General features: G+C 48.0%; 1 protein-coding gene across 1 annotated transcript in view; it reads left to right on the forward strand.

The window, feature by feature from the left end:
- Positions 1-23,302, forward strand: part of PROKR1 (prokineticin receptor 1) — a 316,919-nt gene extending 293,617 nt beyond the window's left edge. The window contains exon 3 of the mRNA XM_085609364.1: positions 21,540-23,302. Within this exon, the coding sequence (XP_085465490.1) occupies positions 21,540-22,236 (697 nt within the window). The 3' untranslated portion in view covers positions 22,237-23,302. The remainder of the gene's footprint in view (positions 1-21,539) is intronic.
- Positions 23,303-24,108: the final 806 nt, after the last annotated feature.

Raw genomic sequence — 24,108 nt, forward strand, 5'->3', positions numbered from 1 at the left:
TTGGTATTTATAATTAATTATTTATTCAATATTGTGTGCTTGGTAAATAATTGTAATACTTTTTTGGGGGGTATTAATAATTAATTTATTTTTAATAAAATATTAAAATATTATTTTCCCTACTATTGCACTCACTGGAGTGGGAATAGTAATTTTTACCCCTACGCTATCCAACGCTTTCCCTACAGTTGCACTCTTTGGAGTGGGAATAGTAATTTTTACCCCTCTGCTATCCAACGCTTTCCCTACAGTTGCACTCACTGGAGTGGGAATAGTAAATTTTACCCTCCCGCTATCCAACGCTTTCCCTACTGTTTCACTCTCTGGAGTGGGAATAGTAATTTTTACCCCTACGCTATCCAACGCTTTCCCTACTGTTGCACTCTTTGGAGTGGGAATAGTAATTTTTACCCCTACGCCATCTGACGTTTTCCCTACTGTTGCACTCACTGGAGTGGGAATAGTAAATTTTGCCCTCCCACTATCCAACGCTTTCCCTACTGTTGCACTCTCTGGAGTGGGAATAGTAATTTTTACCCCTACGGTATCCAACGCTTTCCCTACTGTTGCACTCTCTGGAGTGGGCATAGTAATTTTTACCCCTACTCTATCCAATGCTTTCCCTACTGTTGTATTCTTTGGAGTGGGAATAGTAATTTGTACCCCTACGCTATCCAACGCTTTCTCTACTGTGGCACTCACTGGAGTGGAAATAGTCAATTTTACCCTCACGCTATCCAACGCTTTCCCTACTGTTGCACTCTCTGGAGTGGGAATGGTAATTTTTACCCCTACGCTATCCAATGCTTTCCCTATTATTGCACTCTCTGGAGTGGGAATAGTAATTTTTACCCTCCCGCTATCCAACGCTTTCCCTACTGTTGCACTCTCTGGAGTGGGAATAGTAATTTTTACCCTCCCGCTATCCAACGCTTTCCCTACTATTGCACTTACTGGAGTGGTAATAGTAAATTTTACCCGCCCGCTATCCTACGCAAAAAATATTGAATATTTTCAATTAATATTACGTTAATAGATATGTATTCATTTTTTGTTTTTACTTACATTAATTATTTATTAATTTTAAAGTTATTTAAGTATTTTTAAGTATGTTTTAGTTAATTATATGTATTATTTCCTTAATTTTACATTACTTTTAAGACATTTAAAAAACTCTATATTTTGACCAACTATATTTTTTACAACGATATTTTGGATTCTATATTTCTTGTACTTACCTGTTTGGAGATAGGGATTAGATATTTTGTAATTCTATATTTTTTCCTCGATATTTTTGTAGGTCGATATTCTTCTTCTCAATATTTTGTCAGTGATCCAGTAGGACCCAGCAGGACCAAGCAATGCAAAACCAACCAGTTCTTCCTATGCAACTGATAGAAGTGCTCTGATTTTTATTTTCCTTCCAGGCAAATGGAAATTCTTCGCAGACTAGAAGAAACACTTTTCCAAGTGAATAGCTTCTTTATGAAGCAATGTTCCCACAGCTTACAATCACAACAGGAAGATGTCCGCATCAGGAAACTAGCTTCAATCATTATTGGAACAGATATACAAGCAAGAAGAAGAACAAATAATTTGTTTTAATTTCTTTTCGAATTCTAAATATTTATGTGAGGTCAGATGGCTGAGATGGGAATTTTAAAGCTATTTTCTAGAACTCAATAGGTAGCGACATTCCACCCTATCCCACATCAGCTCCATCCTTTTCACAGTTATTCCGGGAGAGAGCAGAGCTTCCATGGGTTGTTAAGACAAAAACTTTTTTCTAGGTTATTAGGCCAACATAGATCAGCAGAGAATTGCAGTTTGAGGGATCCAATCAGCCACTCAGAGCATGGTCTTTACTTGCATTTTCATGAAACACCAGTCGGTTTTAGGTGCATGTTCTTAAAACTGTAGATGATCACTTAAGAACGAATATTCCATAACATTCTCAAATTACAACTCAAATGTTGATATCAGTCATTTCTGCGCTGAAAACGACAGACAGACTACGGGAAGTTTGACACATGCGAGTGTACTTACTAGCAGATTAAAGAAAGAAGCACGGTAACAAATAGTAAAAACAGATTTTGGAAGTCACAAAACGGAAGCGCAGACAGTGGGAAATAGACCATAGATACTAAGATGGAAGTATGAGAAAATCCAGATGGAATTAAAACCGGTAGTAAGATCTCTGATAAGGTTTATTGAAAATTGAGGAAGCCCTGAAGAAGTCGTGGGGTAATTCTGACACGAAGAAACACGTGTTCGCTAAAGGCTAAAGAAGTGCTGAAGAAAGGAAATAAAGATACACAACAACAAATGAGAATTTGTATTTGTAAATATCCCAAAGTGGGGTAATTGTGCAGGAAAGTGTGTGCTCAGGGCTATGGTTTAATAATTAGTGGATTCCTTATCAGGTCCTATATAGGAGGTTTAAGGGTGATTACTTCCTCTCTTTGAGCACTACAAATATTACATTATTCAGAACAACACGGACACGGAAAACAGCGAGCGCTGACTTTATTAATGGTGAAGAAACATCTTATTTTATACTTTGTGTTAGCTGAGGCATATTTACTAAGCATTAGGCCACAACAGTGTTTAAGAACCTTAAGGCTTGATTTAAATAATGGAGTATAAATACTTAGGTGCCGATTCCGATCCGGTAAAAATAATTTGCGTACGACCCGCATCCGTATTTTTTTACGTACGAGTCGCACAAGTACCGTACAAACTGGCAAGTACGAATGGGACGTGAAAAATAACTAAGAATAGTGTTGGGAAAACTCTACGAGCGTGCGTCGGAAAGTGTCCACGTGCGAATATCGTCTGGAAAAGTGTACGAAAGTGATCCGGACAGTGTAACTTACAAATCGTAAAACACAAGTCCGAGCGCGCAAGTACGATCCCGACCGCCCGTCCGAATACACAATCGCACGTAAAAAGGCCCGTACGGAGCCAACGCTGAAGCACATATGTACACGGGTAAACTCATGCCCGTGTAAAGCCGTACAGCCCCCCCCAATATGTCTGCACCGTACACCACCCTGTCTGCACTGTACCCCCAGCCCCCCCACTGCATATACTTGCCGCACACCAACACCGTACCCCAGCACCCTCACACAGCATCGCGAATGTACGGATCCTACCTACGCAAAAAAGACACATACAGAACCAGGACAGTGGAAAAAAGCACAAGGAGGGCCAAAGCAACTCGCACAAAAACACAAAACACGTCTACACGACAAAATACAACTCAATGACTGACCTGCCAAATCCAAACTGGCCAACAGAGGCCCCAAACACAACCACCTCTTATAACACACCCACCAAAATTCAAACACAGCCACACCCACCAATTGACCAATAAAAAGGGCCCACACACACAAACCATGAGCCCTTGCAACAGACCTACTGCTGACAGAGCTCACACACAAACCACCCCACATAACTCATACCTTAGCTACACCGCCACTCACACACCTCCACACAACCTCCCCCACAAACATCCCCCTCTTCACATTCACACACATTCACACCCACACACCCACAACCGCCCACACCCACACCCCACACCATGCCCACAGACAAGAATCCAAAGTTCACTACGGCGGAGCTGGAGCTCCTCGTCAACGAAGTCATCAGAGTCGAGCCACAGCTGTTTGGAACAATGGTCAGACAGACCAGCATATCTGAAAAATCTGCCATGTGGCAGAGGATCGTCGACAAGGTGAATGCTGTTGCGCCCGTTCGAAGGACCAGGCATGAATGCCAAGCCAGATGGTACGAGTGCGCAGGGCGGTCAAGAGGAAGATGAATGAAGAACATGCCCAGACCAACAGCACTGGAGGTGGGCCGCCCCGCAGACCCGTACACTACCATCCCTGGGAGGAGAAGGTGATGGCCATGCTACCGCCGGTGGGACTACATGGAGTGGAAGGAGTCGCAGAGCCTGGTGAGAACACAAACAACTCACGTAACATGGGGGAATGGCATCCACACCCCCACAACAACAAATGCACGCAACTACCCCCAAGCACTCACCGCACACAACCACACTCAATAACCACGCCCATGCCACGAACGTCACCATCCACCCTTCACAAATCAAGGCAAGGCCAGGTCCAAGGCCACAACAACCACAACCACAAGACTGGATGTCCGGGAGGCTGGGAGGGTGGGCCCCGGAGGGTGGGCCCCACACAACACATTGCCAAAATGAGACGCTGACAACAATGCCCACAGCCCATATGGCATAGGGACATACCCATGCACAATGCACAGGGACTGGCAAACTACTAACAAGGTCACTGACACTGGGCCCTGCAGTATGCAGCACAAGGCCCTCCTGGGACCAATGTACACTCAAACACAAACTCCACAAGCACAGGTATCCAGCACAGGAACCCACACACACTGTCATGCCAGCATACACCATGAGGGGACACACATCACCTGGGGGACCCAATGACAACTCACACTACACACAACAGCACGCCCGGTCACCCCCCCTACCACAAGCACACACACCCAGGGCAGGCAACGGAATCACACATTCCCACAATGGACATGTGACCCAACAAGACCAATCCAGAGCCAAGTGAGCATCAGAGCCAGGCGGGCAACTAGAGGCAATTACCGGGGGGGGCAGGAAAATAGTTTGGGGGGGCTAAATCCGCCAGCCATAGCCAGAGGGGCTGTAAGAAGGGGTGAAAACACAACAAAAGCCTCATGAAAGAGTAAATGGTCTTCCAAAGACCTGTGAAGTACTCGCGTCCGGATGCAATTAGATGGACGCCAGCCCGCGAGGCCATCTCAGCCGGCGGACACACATGAGGGGGGGGGGGCTGAAGCCCGGTGAGCCCAATGGGTGTTGCGCGCCTGATCAGAGCCAACTATCTACAGGTCACACACTCAGGAGAACATCCCAATCTGTCCCCCGCAACATACCCATCCCCAAGTGGACACTGAGAGGAATGCTAGGGACATCCAACTACCTGGGGGAACTGTGTCAACTTGAATATGCATGAAACATGGATGTGGCATGAAACAGCATTAACATTGTCTCTCTCTCACACACAGGGCAACGTCGACGATCTCCCCCAACACTGGGGGGGAAGAATCACAGTCCCAGGCACCGCGTGAAACGATCCCACCGGCAGCGACGACTCTCACCACTCCGTGGATGACCCCGACCAACCTGGACCCTCTGGTGTACAAGCACCTGCAGCACCTGCGTCAGGTACATCTGTGCCAACCACCACCCCCATTCCCGCCACATCCCAGGACACACCCAGGATCCCTGCTCGCACTGAACAACAGAGCCAGTCTGACCAGGAGGGACAAGGTTCTCCGGGCACCCAGGAGGAGGCAGGCAACCGTGCAAATGCCAACCCTCAGGGGTCCCGTAGACCCGATGTGCCCACAAGGGCAGGCCAGGCTCAAGTGGGCAGGGGTGGTGGGAGTGGAGGCAGGCGGAGGCGCGAACCTGACCAGCCAGCTCAGGAGCCCGGTTTTGCACACATACGCAACATCCTGGACTCATACCGGCGTGACACCAGAGGCATGGACCAGGTCGTGTCCAGACTTTCCGGTATGCAGGGGACCCTCGATGAGATAAAGAACCTGCAGATCGAGCATCATGCCAGTCATCAACAACACCAAGGACAGATGGAGGCACGACTGGCTGAGCTCCTGGCGGTGCACAGGGACGTGAGCCAATCACTCCGTCAGATCGCCCAAAGTCTGGCAAACCCTCCCTGTGCCACCAGGCGCAGACCAGCACCAGACACAGGGAGGGACGAGGAGGAGGAGGATTCATCTGACGGAGCGTCCCTAACATCGTCATGGCCTGCATCTGAGGGTCCCCGGAGGAAGGTGGGTCATCCACGTAAAAGACGGTGAGAGTCAGCGGACCATCGCCATCTCCCAGGTCACCTGGCCTGGCACCTGGCCCCCTGGCGCAACAGCACCACCTCACCCAATGACATTCTCTGCCACATGGACTTGCTGGTCACAGTCTGACCAATGATGACCAACGCTGTGGTCTGGACTCTGATGCCAAGGATGCCTTCTCCCCCAGTGAACTTTGGATTCCAATCCCCCGGTAGAGCACCTTCGCACAGCTACCAAAAGACTCACCCCCCCAAAATAAATTCACATTGTACTGCACATGAAACATTGCTGTCATTTTGCATTATTCAACGACAAATGTGTGTGTAAATGTCTAACCATGCCTGAGTGTTGAACCAACTCCAGCCAGCCATCCATCCCCTGGGAACAGAGTCTGGTACAGGACACACATGGGTCACAAGTATCATGCAATGTAGGCATGGAGCACAACACTCGCCTGTGATGGCCTCTGGCTGCTGAGGGGGGACTTGGTACACTGTGCAGACACACCTATTTGGGAGAACATCATCAAGGCATAGAGGCCATGGCCCATGTGGAGGTACCCGGGGAGGGAGTCCCAGGTATTTGTTGCCGGGTGGGAGAACCATGTCCTGTATGCTGGAGTACGGTGGATGTGAAGAAAGGTGGCCAGGTCAAGGTTGGATGCAGGGAGATGGACCAACGGGATCTAGGATGACAGACGTACAAGGTTGGTGTGGGGTCGGGTTTGTGGACTGCCTCCTGAGTGTGGGTGGGGTGTGTGGAGGACATCCTGCAGCAGACAGTGATCCATTGCAGCTATCTATGGTGGACGGTGAGGTGGCTGGGGTGCAGGGCGTAGAAGCTGAGGTGTGCAGATGCCCCCTGGAAGTGGACCTGTGTCCTTGGAGTTTGGATGTACTTGCTCCGTAGAGGGCAGGGCAGTAGATGAGATGGATGTCGTCATGGACCTGGGGGATGGACTGTCGTAACTTGGAGTGGAGCTATCTGTGGATCATGTGCATGATGCAGAGGGCATTGCAGCATGAGGTACAGATGCAGTGGATTAGCATGGCATATGTGAGCGAGCCTAACATGATGCACAACATCTTGTGTGTGTGGCCACTGGGTGCCTGTGCAGGGCCTGCAGCAGTAGGCGCCATCTCCCTGCCAAATGGCCCATCCTGCACACAAAGACTAGGATGTCAGAAGGATGCCTGCAACAGGCATGTGTGTAAAGTGAGGAGTGTCCAGTGTCACATGGCACACCCAGAGACAATGCATGCACAATCACCAAAGAACCATTACACCGGATCAGGAAACTGAAGGCCGACCTGCGCACAGGAGACACACCCTCAGCAACTGGTGATGGCCCATTGTGTGGTTGACCTAGCTAAAAAACATACACGACCATGTACTACATGCCCAATAGGGAGCCTAATCCATGAACAACTGCATGCATGTTGCTAAACTACACATGGACTCCTATGCATTATCTACAGCAAGTATGCCAGAGATGCCACATGCCAAGTGGCAAGAGACCAGCATTGACAGAGACGAGGCACCTTGGAGTATGACGCACACCTTTATTACTCAGCCTCACACTAATGGAATTGCATCCATTGGAACAGAATCACAGGTCATTCGGCTGAACATGTGTGACCCACACTGGACACCCCATGCAACACACAGATGTGGTAAATCCTACTGAGTTGGCACGCAAGTGAAGGGGTTGAGCCTCACACCCCTTGCTGCACACGGCGACTCTACAATTCCACATTGAGCCTCATATGGGGATGTCCCACACCATGTCCAGCATGACCATCCCGTATGTTCCTGAGGGACGTTAGACACACATCGAAGCCTTCATCAGAATCCACAATCCATGACAGATGACGGTCAGGAAGGGTGACTATCAATTCATGGGAGCCATGCAACACGTCACGTGGCCCATGGTGAGTCGACATGTATGCATGGTGACACAACATGCACAGGAGCAGTCCCCACAAAACACAAACACGTACCACCCACAAAATGCCTTGCTGTACTCCTTACCCAAAAAGAAATTTCACCATCTCTGTGCATGTAACTATGATCCAGCACACGTAGCAATACTCATGAGGAATAGCAGGAGTGCAATGATGACATGAGCAGACGACAGCCGCAGGAACCTGGGGAGGACAGACACACAAGTCAGCGAGGAGCTAGTAATCCGCAGACATGTACATGCACTCTACAGGATTGATGTTGTCACCATGGAAATACTGATGATTGTGTTCCTGCACAAATATGGGGAATGACATTAGCACTTGTATGACACATCAGAACAGCACCTCCAAGTCACTTTGCACACAGTCAGCTCGACACACACATTGCAACACATGCCACACAAGGCACTAAGCGTGCACACTCAGACACAGGGACTCACCATCATGAGAAGAAGTTGCGGATCAGCTGACTCCGGATGTCCTCATCCTCATCCTCCTCCTCATCCTCACTTGCCCCGTGCCCAAGCCCTTCATCCTCCACGGGTGGATGATCTTGCTCATCAGGATCCAGGATGAGTGGCACGGCCTTCTCCACTGCCATGTTGTGCAGCATGCAGCATACAAGGAAGATTTTGCAGACCTTCACCGGGGCATATGGGAGGGCGCCGCCGGTCTTGTGGAGGCACCGGAATCTGCTCTTTAGGAGTCCAAACGTCCTCTCAATCACGCGCCTCGTCTGCCCATGGGTGTCGTTGTACCAGTGTTCTGCAGCTGTACTGGGGTTGCGGAGAGGCGTCATCAGCTATGGCATGTTGGGATAGCCAGCGTCCCCTACATGGAAACATCATGGACAGAAGTGGGTCAGGAGAAGCAGTAAGATATGAAGAAACGGCTAAATACAGGACTAACAGATTATACCCACCAACAAGACATGCACGTTCGTTGCGCAGCTGCAGCATCATTTCAGGCACCCTGCTACGCCTCATGATGTAGGCATCGTGTGCTGATCCTGTAAAACGGGAACAGACATGGGATATCATCATGTTAGCAAGACATACCACAAGGGCATTGATGGAGTGGTAATGCTTGCGGTTACGGAAGGCTACCTCCTGTGCGTGTGGTGGCACCAAAGCCACATGTGTCCCATCAATGGCCCCAATGACATGGGGCATCCCTCCCAGGGCATAGAACTCACCCTTGACGTGTGTCAACTGCTCACGAGTTGGAAAGGTTATGAATTCATCCAGGTGTACCAACATGGCCTCTAACACATCATGCAGGACACGGCGGAACATGGTCTGGGACATGCCACCTATATCAGCTATGGTCAATTGAAACGTACCCGTGGCAAAGAAATGTAGAGCTGCCATCACCTTCATCTTGGGGGTCAGTGCAGTAGGATACCTGTGTAGCGGTTGGAGGTGTGGCTCGAGCCTTGTGGTCAAGTCGTCAATCAACGGTTGGGAGAAGCGGTGGCAGCGTATACAGTCACGTTCCCTCATGGCAGCCAAGTCTGGCATTGGTCGGGGGAGAGGCGGTGCCCTGCAGGAATTTGGAAGGAATACGAAGATTGAGTACAGCACTACACCACTGACAATGGACTGAGCACATGTTCAACAGCCACTACACATATGCTACATACAGAGTCTGTACTGTGCAATGCATCCAGGACACATATGCCAGCCAGGTTACACCCCTAACAACAGTCAGCTACACACGTGGGTGCGCAAGGTCAACATGACATGCCATGGAACTAGCTGTGGGCCAGTGTAAGTGAAGAGGCTGACGCATTACAGGAGTGACAGACATCCACATATGTGCAGAAGAAGGATGTATAATCACACAGACCGGTTGCGGGACACTAGAGGCACAGGTCGCATGGCCTTGAAACAGGACATTCCAGACACCTTGCCATGAAGGGGTACATGTCAGATATGATGACACACACATTGATACAACGCAGATATGTCCTTGTCTCGCAAGTCCATGTGCGATGCACACATACACCCATTACGTCTGATTCCACATGTGGCCTGGTGTGCGTAATAGTGTGCCATGACCATCGACACGCACACACATGTTGGATGCAGCAAATGCAGATGCATGTCATGGAACTAATGCAGCTAGCCCATGGGAACACATGACACTCACATGACATAGTCACAACGTGCAACGCCGGTAGTTACTTGTGAGGTGTCATTTTCCGTGTCCCTGGCATCAGGGGACAGTTGCGGGTGTAGGTGACTGTGCCATGCCAGTGATGCAGTGCTCGACTGTCCCCAGTGAGTGGCTCCTCTGTATCGATTTAGAACAAGTAATTTGCTGTTGTGTCATGCTCCCTATTGTTTCCCAGTGGCATGGTGGGTAAACCAACTGTGTGGTGCAGGGCCTACAGATGTTTGTAGTATTGTAGATGTCACTCATGTTGCCGTTCATGCTATGCGCTGTGTCCTATGTAGATTGGACTCATGTGTCATATGTATACAGGTGTCTGGTCATTTCCTGTCTCTTCAACTTGGCCACAGCATCGTCGGTGGAAACCGAGGGAGGCACTGGCACGGACGTGGGGGAGGTAGCTAGCACCGGGGCCACCAGAGCTGGGGAGTCTGGCACAGCAAGTGGTACGGAGGCCGAGGTGAGTCAGGCGGAGGACCTGTCCAGTCCCAACACCGACTATGACGCTGACGGGTCCGAGGGTGAGCTCCCAGAGGGGGCGGAGGCTGCTCCCAGAGATGAAAGCAGCACTCCATCTCTCGCCGCACCCCCCATTCTCCCCACCGCCCTCCCAGTTGCTCGAGTCCCTTGTGTCCATGGTAGGCGACAACAGGTGCATGAGAGACGGCAAGGAGGTGTATTTAAGAGGTGAAGGGTGCACTTCCACTCCGGATCATTCTGTGGTGTGTAGGCACATTCCATTGCATGGTGTTTGTTACATGCACGCTCATGATGTAGCTTGTATTCTGTAAGGGATTTGTGTGCCAGTCATGACCCCGTCTTGTGCGCTGCTTGCTAACGGTAATTATGTGCTATTCAATGCTGAAGCTTGCTGTGGGATGCTTCCGGCAATTCCTGACATCGTGACTGTATCACTACGAGTGGTTTTCTGTCATTACGACCTTTTCCCACCCCCGTATGGCCGGCTGGATGTATCCATCTGCCCTTCCATTCCAACCTTGAAAGCAGAGTTCAACAAGATGAGCAGTATAAGGGCTCCATTGTCTCAAAAACAAGTTGTGTTGACTTCATCCCGAGAAACATTTGTCCTTCACGTAGATCACACGCGCACAGAGGTGCAAGCGCTTAATAACACTGATCTCCCACTACATATTTGGGACTCTGATTCAGACTATCTTTCATGCCTCGTCAACAAGTGGCCTGGCTGTTTTTTTCTACATTGTGGGCTCCGGCCTCGTGACCTCCTTACAAACTCTGTTTGGTGTGATCCCGGCATTTCATCATTCGATTTTGTCTACCGTCTTCGGAGGTGTCCCTTTGCTTCTCGCCCTCGTAGCTGTGGTGCCATAATTGATCTGCGTACTTCGCTGTGGCTTCACAACTTGCGTTGCAAGACAGCATGCACCGGCTGCTCCATCTTCGGAACATGATGCTTGAATTCTACGGCACTCTGCCGCTGGCGACTTTAAGCAGTGCCTATGGATTGTCCTTCCAGTTTCCCTTCTTTACCTGCGTGCAACCTGACTTTCATTGCCTAGATTGTCCATTCGAATGGGCTCTGGATTTGTGCCTGTCTAACTCGGTGGCTCCTGACCTGGATTTTGATCGACTGATGAGCCCCTTAGTGGCTCATGAGTTGGACTGTTCTGGCGTCAGTGTCATGGCCTGTGCTGCTGCACATGGAGTCCTAGGGAATTGGGACATCGGAAAGGCAGCAAATGAATTCTTATCCAGAAGTTATCTTGATGTCCCCACCTGTTGTCCACAAATGGTGCTGGATGCCCCGATTGTTGAGGAACACTTGTGTTCTTTTCCCCTGCTGAACTGGATGGCAGCCAATTTTTCAGAACGTGCTGATGATTCCCTCTTGGAAGCTGTTGCAACTTATGGTGCCTATGCCTTGATGGATTGACTTTAGCCCTGCTCATTTCATGGTGCATCCGTCAATGTGATATTTCTCTACCCTTTTACATGGTGAATTGCCCTTCAACATCGTTCATGATTGACATTTCTTTTCTGACTTTTTCGCTTCCCTCCTTTCGACTTCCAGTTCATGCCCTTGGTTCCGTTCTATCAAACTTGAACTCTGCGTTCTCGAATTTGCGCCCCTAGTGGTTAGTGGTACGAACACAGGGGGGTGTAGTGACGATTCCTATCTCCCTATGTACAATGATAACTTGGCACCACCGCGTTAGTTGTCAGTAAGCCATCTTGCCACTTTTGCTGCTTTTGCACGCGACACTGTGGTTGCGTGTTATTACTCTTGAAATGCTTACTCGACTTTGCTTCACATGAGAACTGTCTGTTGTTTGACATCCTTCACAGTGAGCAGTGAGCAGCGAGCTTGTACTGTACATTGTGTACACACACAGTCAGGGTGACAAGCTGGTGCATGTTGTTGTGTGCAGGTTGATCGTCCCATTATTTAGCCATTACATGCACGCAGCTGCAGATACCTGATAGACGGGTGCTTGCCATATTGCAGTGCAGCTTGTTTTCGTTTCATTGTGATGAGGGACTTTTGCAGGAGATGGGACTAGTTGATACCGTGATGTGATTCCACTGAGCTGATCTGTAAGGTGGGTGGGTCCCCCGTTCTAGCTTAGGGACCTTCTATTAGTCGAATGATACTACTATTAGTTTACTGGCGACAGGAAGGTTGCTGTTTCCACTGTCAGTTTCTTATGAATGCTCCTTTCATTGTCTACGATATTGCAACAATGCTGATGTTTCTGGCCTTAAACATTTGTCTGCTTATGTTGGCCACAGTCCTGCATCTTGTGACGCGAGGTTCGTTGTATGTACTCATTAAACTTTACCTTGTCTGTGTCTATTCTGTTGTGGACTGATCTGTGAATCATGACGAACAGGTATGTCTGATTCCCACCATTCCTGAGGATGTTGTAAGTCGCTTGTTCTGGCTTGTCTATACATTGGGACCGGCAGGCCTGACCTCGGATATCGAATGGGACACTTAGCTAGTCGGATGTGGGGTTCTGGTTTCTGAGTGGAGTTTGTGGTACGCCAGACATGTCTCCTTCATGCCAGGCACCGCACCCCCTGCCCCTGTCTCCCCTGCTGCCGTCAATGCAGAGTCTGTGGATATTCATCGCCAGTTGCAGGGTGCCCGGACGTCGCAGCTGCATGTCCTCCATGGCCACACCAGACTGGTGACATGGATGGTGTCGTACATGGAGGGCATGTAATCAGCGATGTCTGACCACCGGATGCTGCTGAGGTCCATGGACCCGTCACTGACGGCAGCGGTGGGTCTCCTGCAGCGCTCCGTCCCCCCCTACCCCGACACCATCCGCACTTCCCACTCCTATGCCTGTCCCATGCACACCCAGACGTCCCCATGCACGCACACCACCGGACATAGGCAGCACACAACCAGGGAAGGCCAAGCGCACACCTCCTGTGACGCACACACAGGGGGGAGAAGGCACAGGCACAGGGTCGGGGGCAAACAGCAGCCACGCAGTCACAGTAGGAGTCTGCATTCCTCATGACACACTACCTCCAATACCACTCATCCTTGGCTCACTTGCCCAACAGTCGGACAGACTCTCCTTCATGGCCAGTCCGTCCCTCAGCCCCAGTGTGACACCGCCCCGCAAGCGTTTGCAGGATTTCCCGGGCAGGGCAGTTGAGTCCCCCCCTGTCCACACCCTCCCCCAGTTGTGCTGCGACCCATCCCTCAGAGCCCCCCCCCTCCTTGGGGCCTGTGGTGCCTTCGGGTGCAGGGGAGACACTGGAAGTGCATGCGGCCGTGTGCAGCGCCATACTGCCCTCCTCCTTTGGCGCTGCCCCTCCCCCTGTGGTGGAGTCGTCCGTCTCTGCACCCACGACACCTAGCCGTGCCCCTCCTGTCCCTGCGGTGCATGGTTCTTCCCCCCACATGATGCCCCCCCTTCTGTGGATGATATGGTACAGTGTACTGTGCAGGCGAGCCTGGGGAGAAGCGTCCCTACGTATCCCCCCCCCGGGACTTTGCATCTGGTGTGGCCTATGGGCTTGTTGAATGGTGTACTGTGGCTACTTTTGTTCGAGATGCTGAATGTGGTTGTTATTTTGTCGTTTGCACACTATTTCGATTCTGGTATTGCTGCTGGTGCTGCTGCTCCCTGAGTTGGGGTGGTTATGATGTGTTGGGTGTCTGGTATATGTTGTTGTGTCCTGCTCATGGGGTGGACCCTGGTATCTGCATGCCGTCACAAGGTGTCTGCATATATTCTTAGGTCATGTTAGCTCTTACTACATGGTGACATTGTCCCAAGGTGTGTTCCTTCCTCTGTGGCACCTGTCATCTTCCCTGCAGGGTGTTTCCAAATTGTTGTGCTGAGCTGTGTCAACATTGCCTCGGTGTGTGAGACGTCCCTTCGACTTTGGCCATGCATGCTCTGCAATGTCTCGACCTGCATCATTTGTGGCATCCTTGGTGGGCACTGTACTTGTGTATGGCGTATATTGACATTCCTTCATGTGGACATTTCCCCATTTCCGCACTTTGCATGTGTGTACTCCCTGCCTCACACACATGTGTTACGTGTTCTGCAGGGTATTTGGGCACCTGCCAGACAGTTGTGGGCATTGTATCTGTGTGTACTCCACCCTTTCACTTCCATGGGGGGCAACGGCTTGTTGGCTGCCCCGGCACCTGTACATTCCTATCATTCCTGGAATGTGGCTGCCAGTGTTTGTTCCCTTTGGCTCTCTTTGTTTGTTGGTGTTTGGCATGAGGGTGCCGTCTTGTGGCATGATCTCAGTGTGTGTATTGTGCTGCCTCCGCCAGGGGTGCGTATGCATGTGTGATTTGTCCTCACACCCACATGTGGTGTGTCATGCAGTGGGGGTAGGCCGACCATCCTCCTGGGAGTGGGACACTGCTGTCAGTGATGTCTTGTTATGGCACTATCATGATTGTCCTAAGTTAGGGATACGTACATTCACCCATGGAGCTGTGGTCATCTGATACTGATGTACACCCCTTATCAAAACCAAAGGGGGGATACTGTTCCTATTGCATGGTGCAAATAGTCACCATTGCATCAAGGTGCAAAAAGTCACCTATTGATTAAAAAGGAAAAATGAAAGAAGTAAAGGAAAAGGAAAGAAATCCTAGGTAAGAGGGACCCACCAGTGAAGTGAAAGGACACATGTAGTCCTCTGTTGCCCTCACACACCCCTAGGAGTGTCATGCTTCATCATCGGGCGTTTGTTCCTCGTGGGGCCGGCGCTGCAATTCCCCACGGGTCCCCCGAAGGGTCTCTTTGTCGGAGATCTTTTAGGACTGCCGGATGGTGCATGCGGGTGTGTGGGGTGGGGGTCTAATGAGGGTCAAGGTAGTGCGTGCGTAGAGATGAGTCGGTGTATAAAGGGTAAACGGGCAGTAGTTGTAAAGATTGTATACCCTTCACAGACTAGACTCCTGTGTAAAATCTTGCCCCTGCAGCGTATTATGCCTGGGTGTGAGCAAGGTCGTAGGTCAACATGTTTCGCGCCTTTGTCGCCCGTGTGGTCGTTGGCGCTTCCTCAGGACCAAAACTGTAAAGTGCACGTGAAATAATAATTAAAATGCCCTCTAAATAAGACAGGGCGGGCAGTGAGCCTGAATACCTATAAGCTGGCTGCAACTGCATGATGTATACCGCTCCTGGTCGATGCCTTCCACTGACAAAAGTAGTTCTTCTCTGGCTCGAGCTATGGACGCCCGCGCAATGTCGGGATTTTTTGCCGGGATGTTGACTCCTGTCCACCTACCCCGTCCCTGCGTCTGCCAGTTATGATGTACACCCCCCCATGTCTCTGTCCACTGCCGGGGGGTCCCCGGCACCCAGCCCTCATATGTCTGGGCAATGCTGGGAGTGATGGGCACCCACCCCTCATATGTCTGGGCACTGCTGGGAGTGATAGGCACACACCCCTATGTATCTGTCCACTGTCATGGGCCGAGCCGTACCCACGCGCTGATAGCCTGGTTGGGGCCCGTACCCCTGGGGTACCCCAACTTTGGGGGTGCGGCACCTACCCCTGCCTTTGGGACGTGGGTACAGGCTGTACCGGCGTAGTTGGTGTGACGTAGGGGTGGGCGTGGTATGTGCCGTACCCACACGCTGATGGCCTGGGTGGGGCCCGAACTCCTAGGGCACCCCAACTTTGGGGGTGCGGCCCGTACCCATGCCTTTGGGACGTGGGTACAGGCCGTACCGGCGTAGTTGGTGTGACGTAGGGGTGGGCATGGTATGTGCCGTACCCACACGCTGATGGCCTGGGTGGGGCCCGAACTCCTAGGGCACCCCAACTTTGGGGGTGCGGCCCGTACCCATGCCTTTGGGACGTGGGTACAGGCTGTACCGGCGTAGTTGGTGTGACGTAGGGGTGGGCATGGTATGTGCCGTACCCCTGCGCTGATGGCCTGGGTGGGGCCCGAACTCCTAGGGCACCCCAACTTTGGGGGTGCGGCCCATACCCATGCCTTTGGGACGTGGGTACAGGCTGTACCAGCGTAGTTGGTGTGACGTAGGGGTGGCCGTGGTACGTGCCGTACCACCATTGTGGTGGTGACGGGTACGCGTCCACGTCCACTTCCGTTGTGGCGGGACGTGGCATTGGTGGACACACCCCCCGAAGTGACCAGTCCATGGTGGTAATTTCTGTGCATGATGTTGTAGTTATTTGTGGGGTGTGGGGTGTGGGTTATGTTTCCTGGCCCTTGCACACACACACCCCCCCCTTTGCCCCTGGGTGTTGTTCTGACCTTCTGCGGCGTCTGCGTCGGTTTCTGTATACGAGGTGGTAGGCTATGAGGGCCGGGATGACGCGTAGGTTGGGGTCCATCGCTGTCCCTGGCATGCCGGGGCTCCTTGTTGGCATCGTCCTCACTTTCCCAGCAGTTTTTGGCTCCCGTAAAAACTGCTGCGTGCGAAGTGACGTCGGCACGAATCGTACTTGCTGGTCCGTGAAACGCTGCCTGACTCCGTCCGGACGTCGCATGTGCGCCGTCCCGGTGGGGATTTGTATGTAACAATTTTGCCGGTCGGTGTTTTTTCCGACTCGGCCGGTGTTGGTATTTCTGTGCGAATCGTACTTGCGAGTTTGTAAGGTGTTTTTCCCGGGTACCAGTCGGACGGATAAACCGCTCCATCCGACCATTCGTACCCGGGTTTTACAGGATCGGAATCGGCACCTACATGGCCATGGTGATAGAGTGTCTATACCGCCACAAATTATTTTGGGGTTAGACTTTAGGATTAATCAAGGCTATTCAGTCGCCTCTGTGATTAAACCACTCCAACAGCCCTATGGGAGTAAGGACCATAGGAGGCAGACCTCTAATTCCGCCCACCTAATTTAGAAGGGTGGAATTAGTGGTCCGTTTTCACTGCTGGTCACCACCAGGAAAACCCTTGTGGCAAGAATCTGTAAAATGCTCAGAGAGGACTCCTATAGCATGGGGAGCATTTTCTTTTTTATTTAAAAAAAAAAACAATCTTTATGATAAAAAATGAAAATAGTGTGGTGCATGTAAACAGCATTGACAAGAACAACCATGATGGCGGTTCTGGACAATGCTTTAGAAATAACCTCCAGTTCTTAACAATCCTAAAGTGATGACTTTTAATAATGTTAATAATATTGGTTGTATGCAAAAATATTTAGTTTTTTTATTTTGATCTGCAAAAATATTAAATTAAGAATATTAAATAATGTGTTTCTGGAAGAAAAGTAGATGTAGATAAGTATAGATTTACTTTTCTCAACCCCAACTCTACTTACCTTGACAATATATATCAAAAAGGTACATAGGGACAGTTGTACTGAGTCTGGATTGGAAAGAGATGTTGCAAATTTTACAGTAGGTATTGTGATTCTAATCTGATTTTGCGAAAGTACCTATGTAGTAATAGCTCAGTTTGCTAACTAGGGAATTGTAGTGAGTCACAGACTGACCTGCCTAATTATTATGGATTGGGTAGATTTCACAGTGTTATGATTGGCCACAGCCACAGGGATGATTGCCTCCAAGGGTCAGCAAATAAACCATGTAATAATTTGGGTTGTTGGCTGCGGGGAGTGAATATCCTTCGCAAGCAACAACCACAGTCTCTCTCAGGGGGAAGCACAAAAGTCACAAAAGTGACCTATGTTTAACACCCTGATAGCTTGCCACAAAGCAGTCAGACTTAACTTAGAGGCACGGTGTAAAGTTGTTATGCAGCACACAAACAGCAATAAAGTGAAAACAGAACACATTAAAAATCCCACATCAATTCAGAACAATAGAGTAAAAATTAATGGATAAAATGAGATCAAAATGTCAGTAGTCCAATCTATGCAATTTCAAAGGTTTCAGTGAAAATAGCAACTAAAAACACAAAGCTCTCCTCATAGTCATCTTTTCATACTAGAACGGGGGAGAGGCATAAAATCAGGCTAAACACAGAGGAGGGTGCACCGGATACAGGTACCTGGTTAGTTCCACTGGAAAAGTTACCTTCTCAAAGTTTAGCATGAAGAGTCCAGTTTGTGGTGGAGGAGGTTGCGAGAACCAGGGAGAGTGTCGCAAATTGTTGTTGCTGTAGTGTGAAGAGCGGGCCTGACATTGCAGACAGTCATCACTGTAGTGTGACGTCCCGTCAGGCATCATGAACGGCCGTTGCTGGAACTTCACATTAGCAGTCACCCCGGGATGTTGCTGCTGTAGCGCGAAGTGCAGATCTCGCATTGCAGGTAATCACTGGTGGTCGCTGTAGCAGGAACAGTCGTTTTTACCACAGCTTTGTGCTGGTGTTTGTCTCAAAAGACAATATCTTGGTGCAAACTGGCCTGTTCATGATTGGTAGAGCCCAAAAATAAATAAAACAAATTTCGTAGCGCGCGCTGCATCGCATTTTGCGATGCAGGGCGCGCAACGAATTTCGTTTTATTTATTTAATTGTTTACTTACCTGCAATTATCCATATTCCGGTTTTTAGAACCCCCCAACCTGCCCTCGCCCCCACCCCGCCTTTCCGCCCCACGGAACTCCCTCCACGGGCCGCGGCTGCATATTATCAAGAACGGCATTAAAATTATCGCCGCTTTAGCGGCAGGAAACTGCCGCTAAAGCGGCGATAATGGGCTTGATATTATGCCCTTGAGAATTCCAATAGAAGCCCATGTTCTGGTGTGAACATGGGCTTCTATGGGAATTCTCAAGGGCATATTATCAAGCCCATTATCGCCGCTTTAGCAGCAGTTTCCTGCTGCTAAAGCGGCGATAATTTTAACACCGTTCTTGATAATATGCCCCTGGTCTCCTTCTGAAAAGCCCAATTAGAAGTGATTTATGTATTAGATGTTGTCAATATTCACTTTATATTCATTTAGTCTTTTATTCTCATTCCTTTTCTTATGGCTAGTTTGTTTTCTTACTTAAGGAATTAGTTCAAACAGTTGCCTCTTTGTGTTTACTATAAATGAGCGATATACTTAAGCATTATTTGTTCACTATTTAACCGAGTGTTTGCACTATATCCATATTTCAATCGTTCTACTCTATTTTAAGAACAATCATTCAGAACGCTTTTTACTCTTGTTTGTATCTTCCTTTTACCATCCATTCTGATGTGTTTAGGGTGTTTCTGACTCATACATTTGACATTAATATTTTCATCTTCTCAATGCTTCTTTTGAAAATAAGTGGGTGTATTTACAAGCCCCTTGCGCCACTTTTGCGTCATTTTTAACATGGGAAAAGTGAGGTCCCGGTGGCGCAAGGGGCTTGTAAATAAGACCCAAGGTGCTTTGGAACATTTCGCATACCAATTTTCAATTGAACACAGATTTCCTTTCCGCACTTTTGACAAAGATCTAAGGATTAAACCAATCTACAATTTCTGACAAGCACATTTTTACAATAAATGCAGAAACCGTGATGCTATTTTTACCTCATTTAGGGTGATAGCCTTTTTTTTTTTGTCACTATCACCAAAATGTGTTTGCTTAGCCTAAGTGAAATCAAATTTACAATTTCTACAGGAGTTCGTTTTGCGACCCAGTTCTCATTCTCATGTTTATGTTGTCTACGTTTTATTTTGTCACTCTGGCTCACAATAGTTTGTATATGTGCTGCTTTCTTAAAAGTAACTGAAACATGTGTGTTCACTAACCTTTTTGTATGTTCACCCAGTGTTAAAGATGGTTTTTAAATTTGTGCAAATCCCTGCACTTGCACCATTGGATCTGAATGTAATCATTGAATTTTTGATTTTATGAGTATCCGGATTTCCCGTATAATGTACTGTTAGCTGGTTTTAGTTTTTTTTAAAAGAGGACTAAGAACTATATGGTCCTTTACATATAATTTAAATCAAGAAATACTCAACTTATACTGCTGTATTCTAATGCCAGTTTGTGGGTTTTTTTTAAAAAATATTGCAACGGGAGCATTACTTTGCATCAAGTACAGTTCCATGGTGTGCCAAAATGATGCACATGCCTATGGCTGATACAACAAGGATAAATATCTTTATTTCTCCTTGTTATTTCCTCTCTGCATTTGACACAAACACCCTTGCTGCCTGTGTTGGATCTAGGCAGCCCAAAGTGCACCAGAGAGCAGACTGTGCCATTTCTTTGAATATATGGCGCAGTTCTTCTGTTTGCCTTGACACAATGCAACACCAGCAACTTTGCGTGCTACTCTGCGCCACTTCTTTGTAAATATGCCTAGAAGTTTTTATGTTCGGGACAATTAGAGTAGGCTTTGGAAAGCATGCATATTTGGAAGTGGCTTATTGCAGGAGAGGTTTTATGAACATAGTTGCAATTCATATACGTTTGGTTAACACGGTCTGTTAAAGACAAAGAGGCTAATTTTGAGTCTGGGCGATGGTCCCACTGGGCTGCTAGATCAGCAGAGGTAATTACCTACCATACTCTAGTGGATGGCCTCCCACCATATTTGTGGTGGGGACCTCACTGGCTTCTAAACAATATCCAGCATGGTGCTTGCTCGAAAGGCAGAAGAGTTTGCTAAGTGGATGCCAGATATGTTTTTTAAATGACCTTCAGGGGCAAGAAGTTTGAATGGAGTGATCACTGCTTGATTTCCCTGACTGTTAATACTGTGCATCGAATTCCAGTTTGAGGTAGGGAAATCCAGTTCCTCCCACTATGAAGAGGATGGGGTGCCCTTCACTATGCTCTACTGTGGATGGGCCAGTAGGCCAAGAGTTGAGACTGACAGAGCCAGCCGAGGCTCGGTCAGTGGAAACCATGCATTTTACCACTTTCCGCATAAAGAGGGGGACTGCGAGTTTGGCAGGACAGGTACATCACCATACATTGGTAGTTCTCTCACTCCACCAAGCTCTAAATTACTCTTAAATACAAAATGCAACATCTGTATGGTATGACATCAAACATTTTTTCCTCTCTTAATGTAGTGAACTGTTTGTCAAGGTTTTGACTTGTATGCATCACAAATAAATTGGTGTTTTCTTTTGCCCTTAGGTACTTGGCGATTGTTCACCCGCTGAAGCCTCGCATGAATTATCAGACCGCCACGTTCCTCATTGTACTAGTTTGGGTCGTTTCTATCCTGGTTGCTATACCTTCGGCCTATTTTGCTACAGAAACGGTCTTGTTTATTGTCAAAAGCCAAGAGAAAATATTTTGTGGACAGATATGGCCGGTCGACCAGCAAATCTATTATAAATCCTATTTTCTCTTCATTTTTGGAATTGAGTTTGTCGGACCAGTGTTCATGATGACTTTGTGCTATGCCAGAATCTCCAGAGAACTCTGGTTTAAGGCTGTGCCTGGTTTCCAGACTGAGCAGATTAGGAAGCGACTTCGCTGCCGGAGGAAGACAGTGATGGTTCTGATGTGCATCCTGACCGCCTACGTGCTGTGCTGGGCGCCATTTTATGGGTTCACTATTGTCCGCGACTTCTTCCCTACCATATTTGTGAAAGAGAAGCACTACCTCAGTGCGTTCTACATAGTTGAGTGCATAGCCATGAGCAACAGTGTGATTAACACCATGTGCTTTGTAACAGTTAAAAATAACACCATGAAGTATTTTAAGAAGATAATGCTCTTGAGATGGAGTTCGACCTACAGTGGTAGCAGGACAAGTGCCGACCTGGATATTAAGACAAGCGCAATGCCTGTGACGGAGGAGCTGGACTGCATACGATTTAAATAAATAAACCAGGGTTACGAACCCATGTTGCAATAGGCATATCATGAACGCCATTGTCCAGAAAGTTATACGGTTTTGTGTGTGCCATGCCTTCGTAAGAAATGATGTGGTGCAATTACTTCAGGGTTCCATATGAGCGGAACCCTCCACAGTACTCCGGCAGGCTTGCTACAGGGTTCAACACGTTTTGGTATCCCTTGCTTTGCTTATGGCATCGTAGAATGTAGTTGCCTTTCCATCATTATGCCATGCATATTTTAGTGGGTCAATTAATGCACAAGCAGGGCTTCACAGGGAAACGTTAGCGTTCTCTGAAATCATCAATATTTCACATTTGTCCTTTTAATCCAAGTGTTGATGGGCTTCGCATTTTAATGTCGAAAGGTGCTTTGTTTTTAGGTCAGTATTGTCATTTTAGATGAGTAAGGGAGGGCTCTGTTTGAGGTTTAAACCATGGCACACATGAAAAGACAAGAGACTAAATGAAACCTTCAAATGTTTTCTGGACGTTTGTAAACTTCACAAAGGTACAAAACAAGCAACAACCACCTTCCTGTTTTTGGATATTTTTTTCTTGTGATTGGAGGCCTTTGCCACTGTACTGTTTACTATCTGCCATCATCATGAAATGTGTGTCCTATTGCAAAGCTTAATTTGTCAATGCATATGTATCGTTATGGTGCATTTTGTGAGTACACTATAGGCCGAGTGTATTGGCCTCTAAGCATAAACTCGTGATATTTTAAGAAGCAGTCCTTTCTGATGTGACCGGAAATACAAGTGGTGTCAGAGTTCCAGTGTATAGTTGATGTTTATACTATTGTATCACATGCTTAATTGATAGCCGTTTTGAAACTGACTATGCGATTTATGATAATTGTTTGCTGACTTAAGAGTTGCAACAACACTGTCTGTTACATTTTCTATAGAAGCATAGGTGTATTTGTGATTTAGTAATGGTGCTGGCGTCTTGCCACAATGAATATTCTTATATTTGGTGCCATCGAAAAAAAGCCCCTGGTAGCCTTCATGTGATGGCAGAAAATAAAGAAGCTGCATGCTAACTCTTTTTATGCTCGAAATATTTTTTTTCTATTTATATTCAGTTGTCATATGCTGCCACATTTTCTGCCACACTGGAGGATTTCTTCTCAGTTCGTTACTTCTTACACCTTTAGGTATGGAACATTTACTGAAATTCCAAACCACACTCTTTCTAAAAAGCGTGTGTTCATTATTAAAGTCCGAACCATTTTAATACTTCTAATTGTGCAGAGCAACACCCAATGTCCCTGTCTAATCAGAGAGATAGGTGCGTTTTATTAAAGGCTTGAAGGTGATTACTATCTTCACTCTTTCTTAAAGCAACAAGAACAAAGAACAAAGCAAAATATGTCGATTTTTTTAGTGCATTTAAACACACACAACGTGGAGGATCACATACACATATGCATACATATATGAAAATATGCAAAAAAATAAGCAGCAAATCCACATGCACCAATCAGGTACAGCGAGAAACAAACACGGGCACATATGTAGAAATACTTCCTCATACACCTCTTTTTAACTTTATTTTAATTTTGTGAACGTTAATCATATGGTATGGGAAAAGGACACTTCCGGTACAGAAAAGATGCCTGAAACAGTCATAATAACATTTCAGATAGATGGTAAGCATGTCACAAATGTAGTGCAGATTAACATGTTGGTAGTGTATATCGAAAAATGAAAATAGGCAATGTTATCACCAGTCGTCACAAATAAACATTAATTACACTCGGACGCCAGTGAGAGTCTTCTTGCAACATTCATGCGTGCAGTTACACTCAACGCAGAAGGTAGGTCCTGTCAGCCACCACCGGCACACCGCAG

The sequence above is a fragment of the Triturus cristatus genome, chromosome 6 (genome assembly GCF_964204655.1).
Source record: "Triturus cristatus chromosome 6, aTriCri1.1, whole genome shotgun sequence".
In the NCBI taxonomy this organism is placed as follows: domain Eukaryota; kingdom Metazoa; phylum Chordata; class Amphibia; order Caudata; family Salamandridae; genus Triturus; species Triturus cristatus.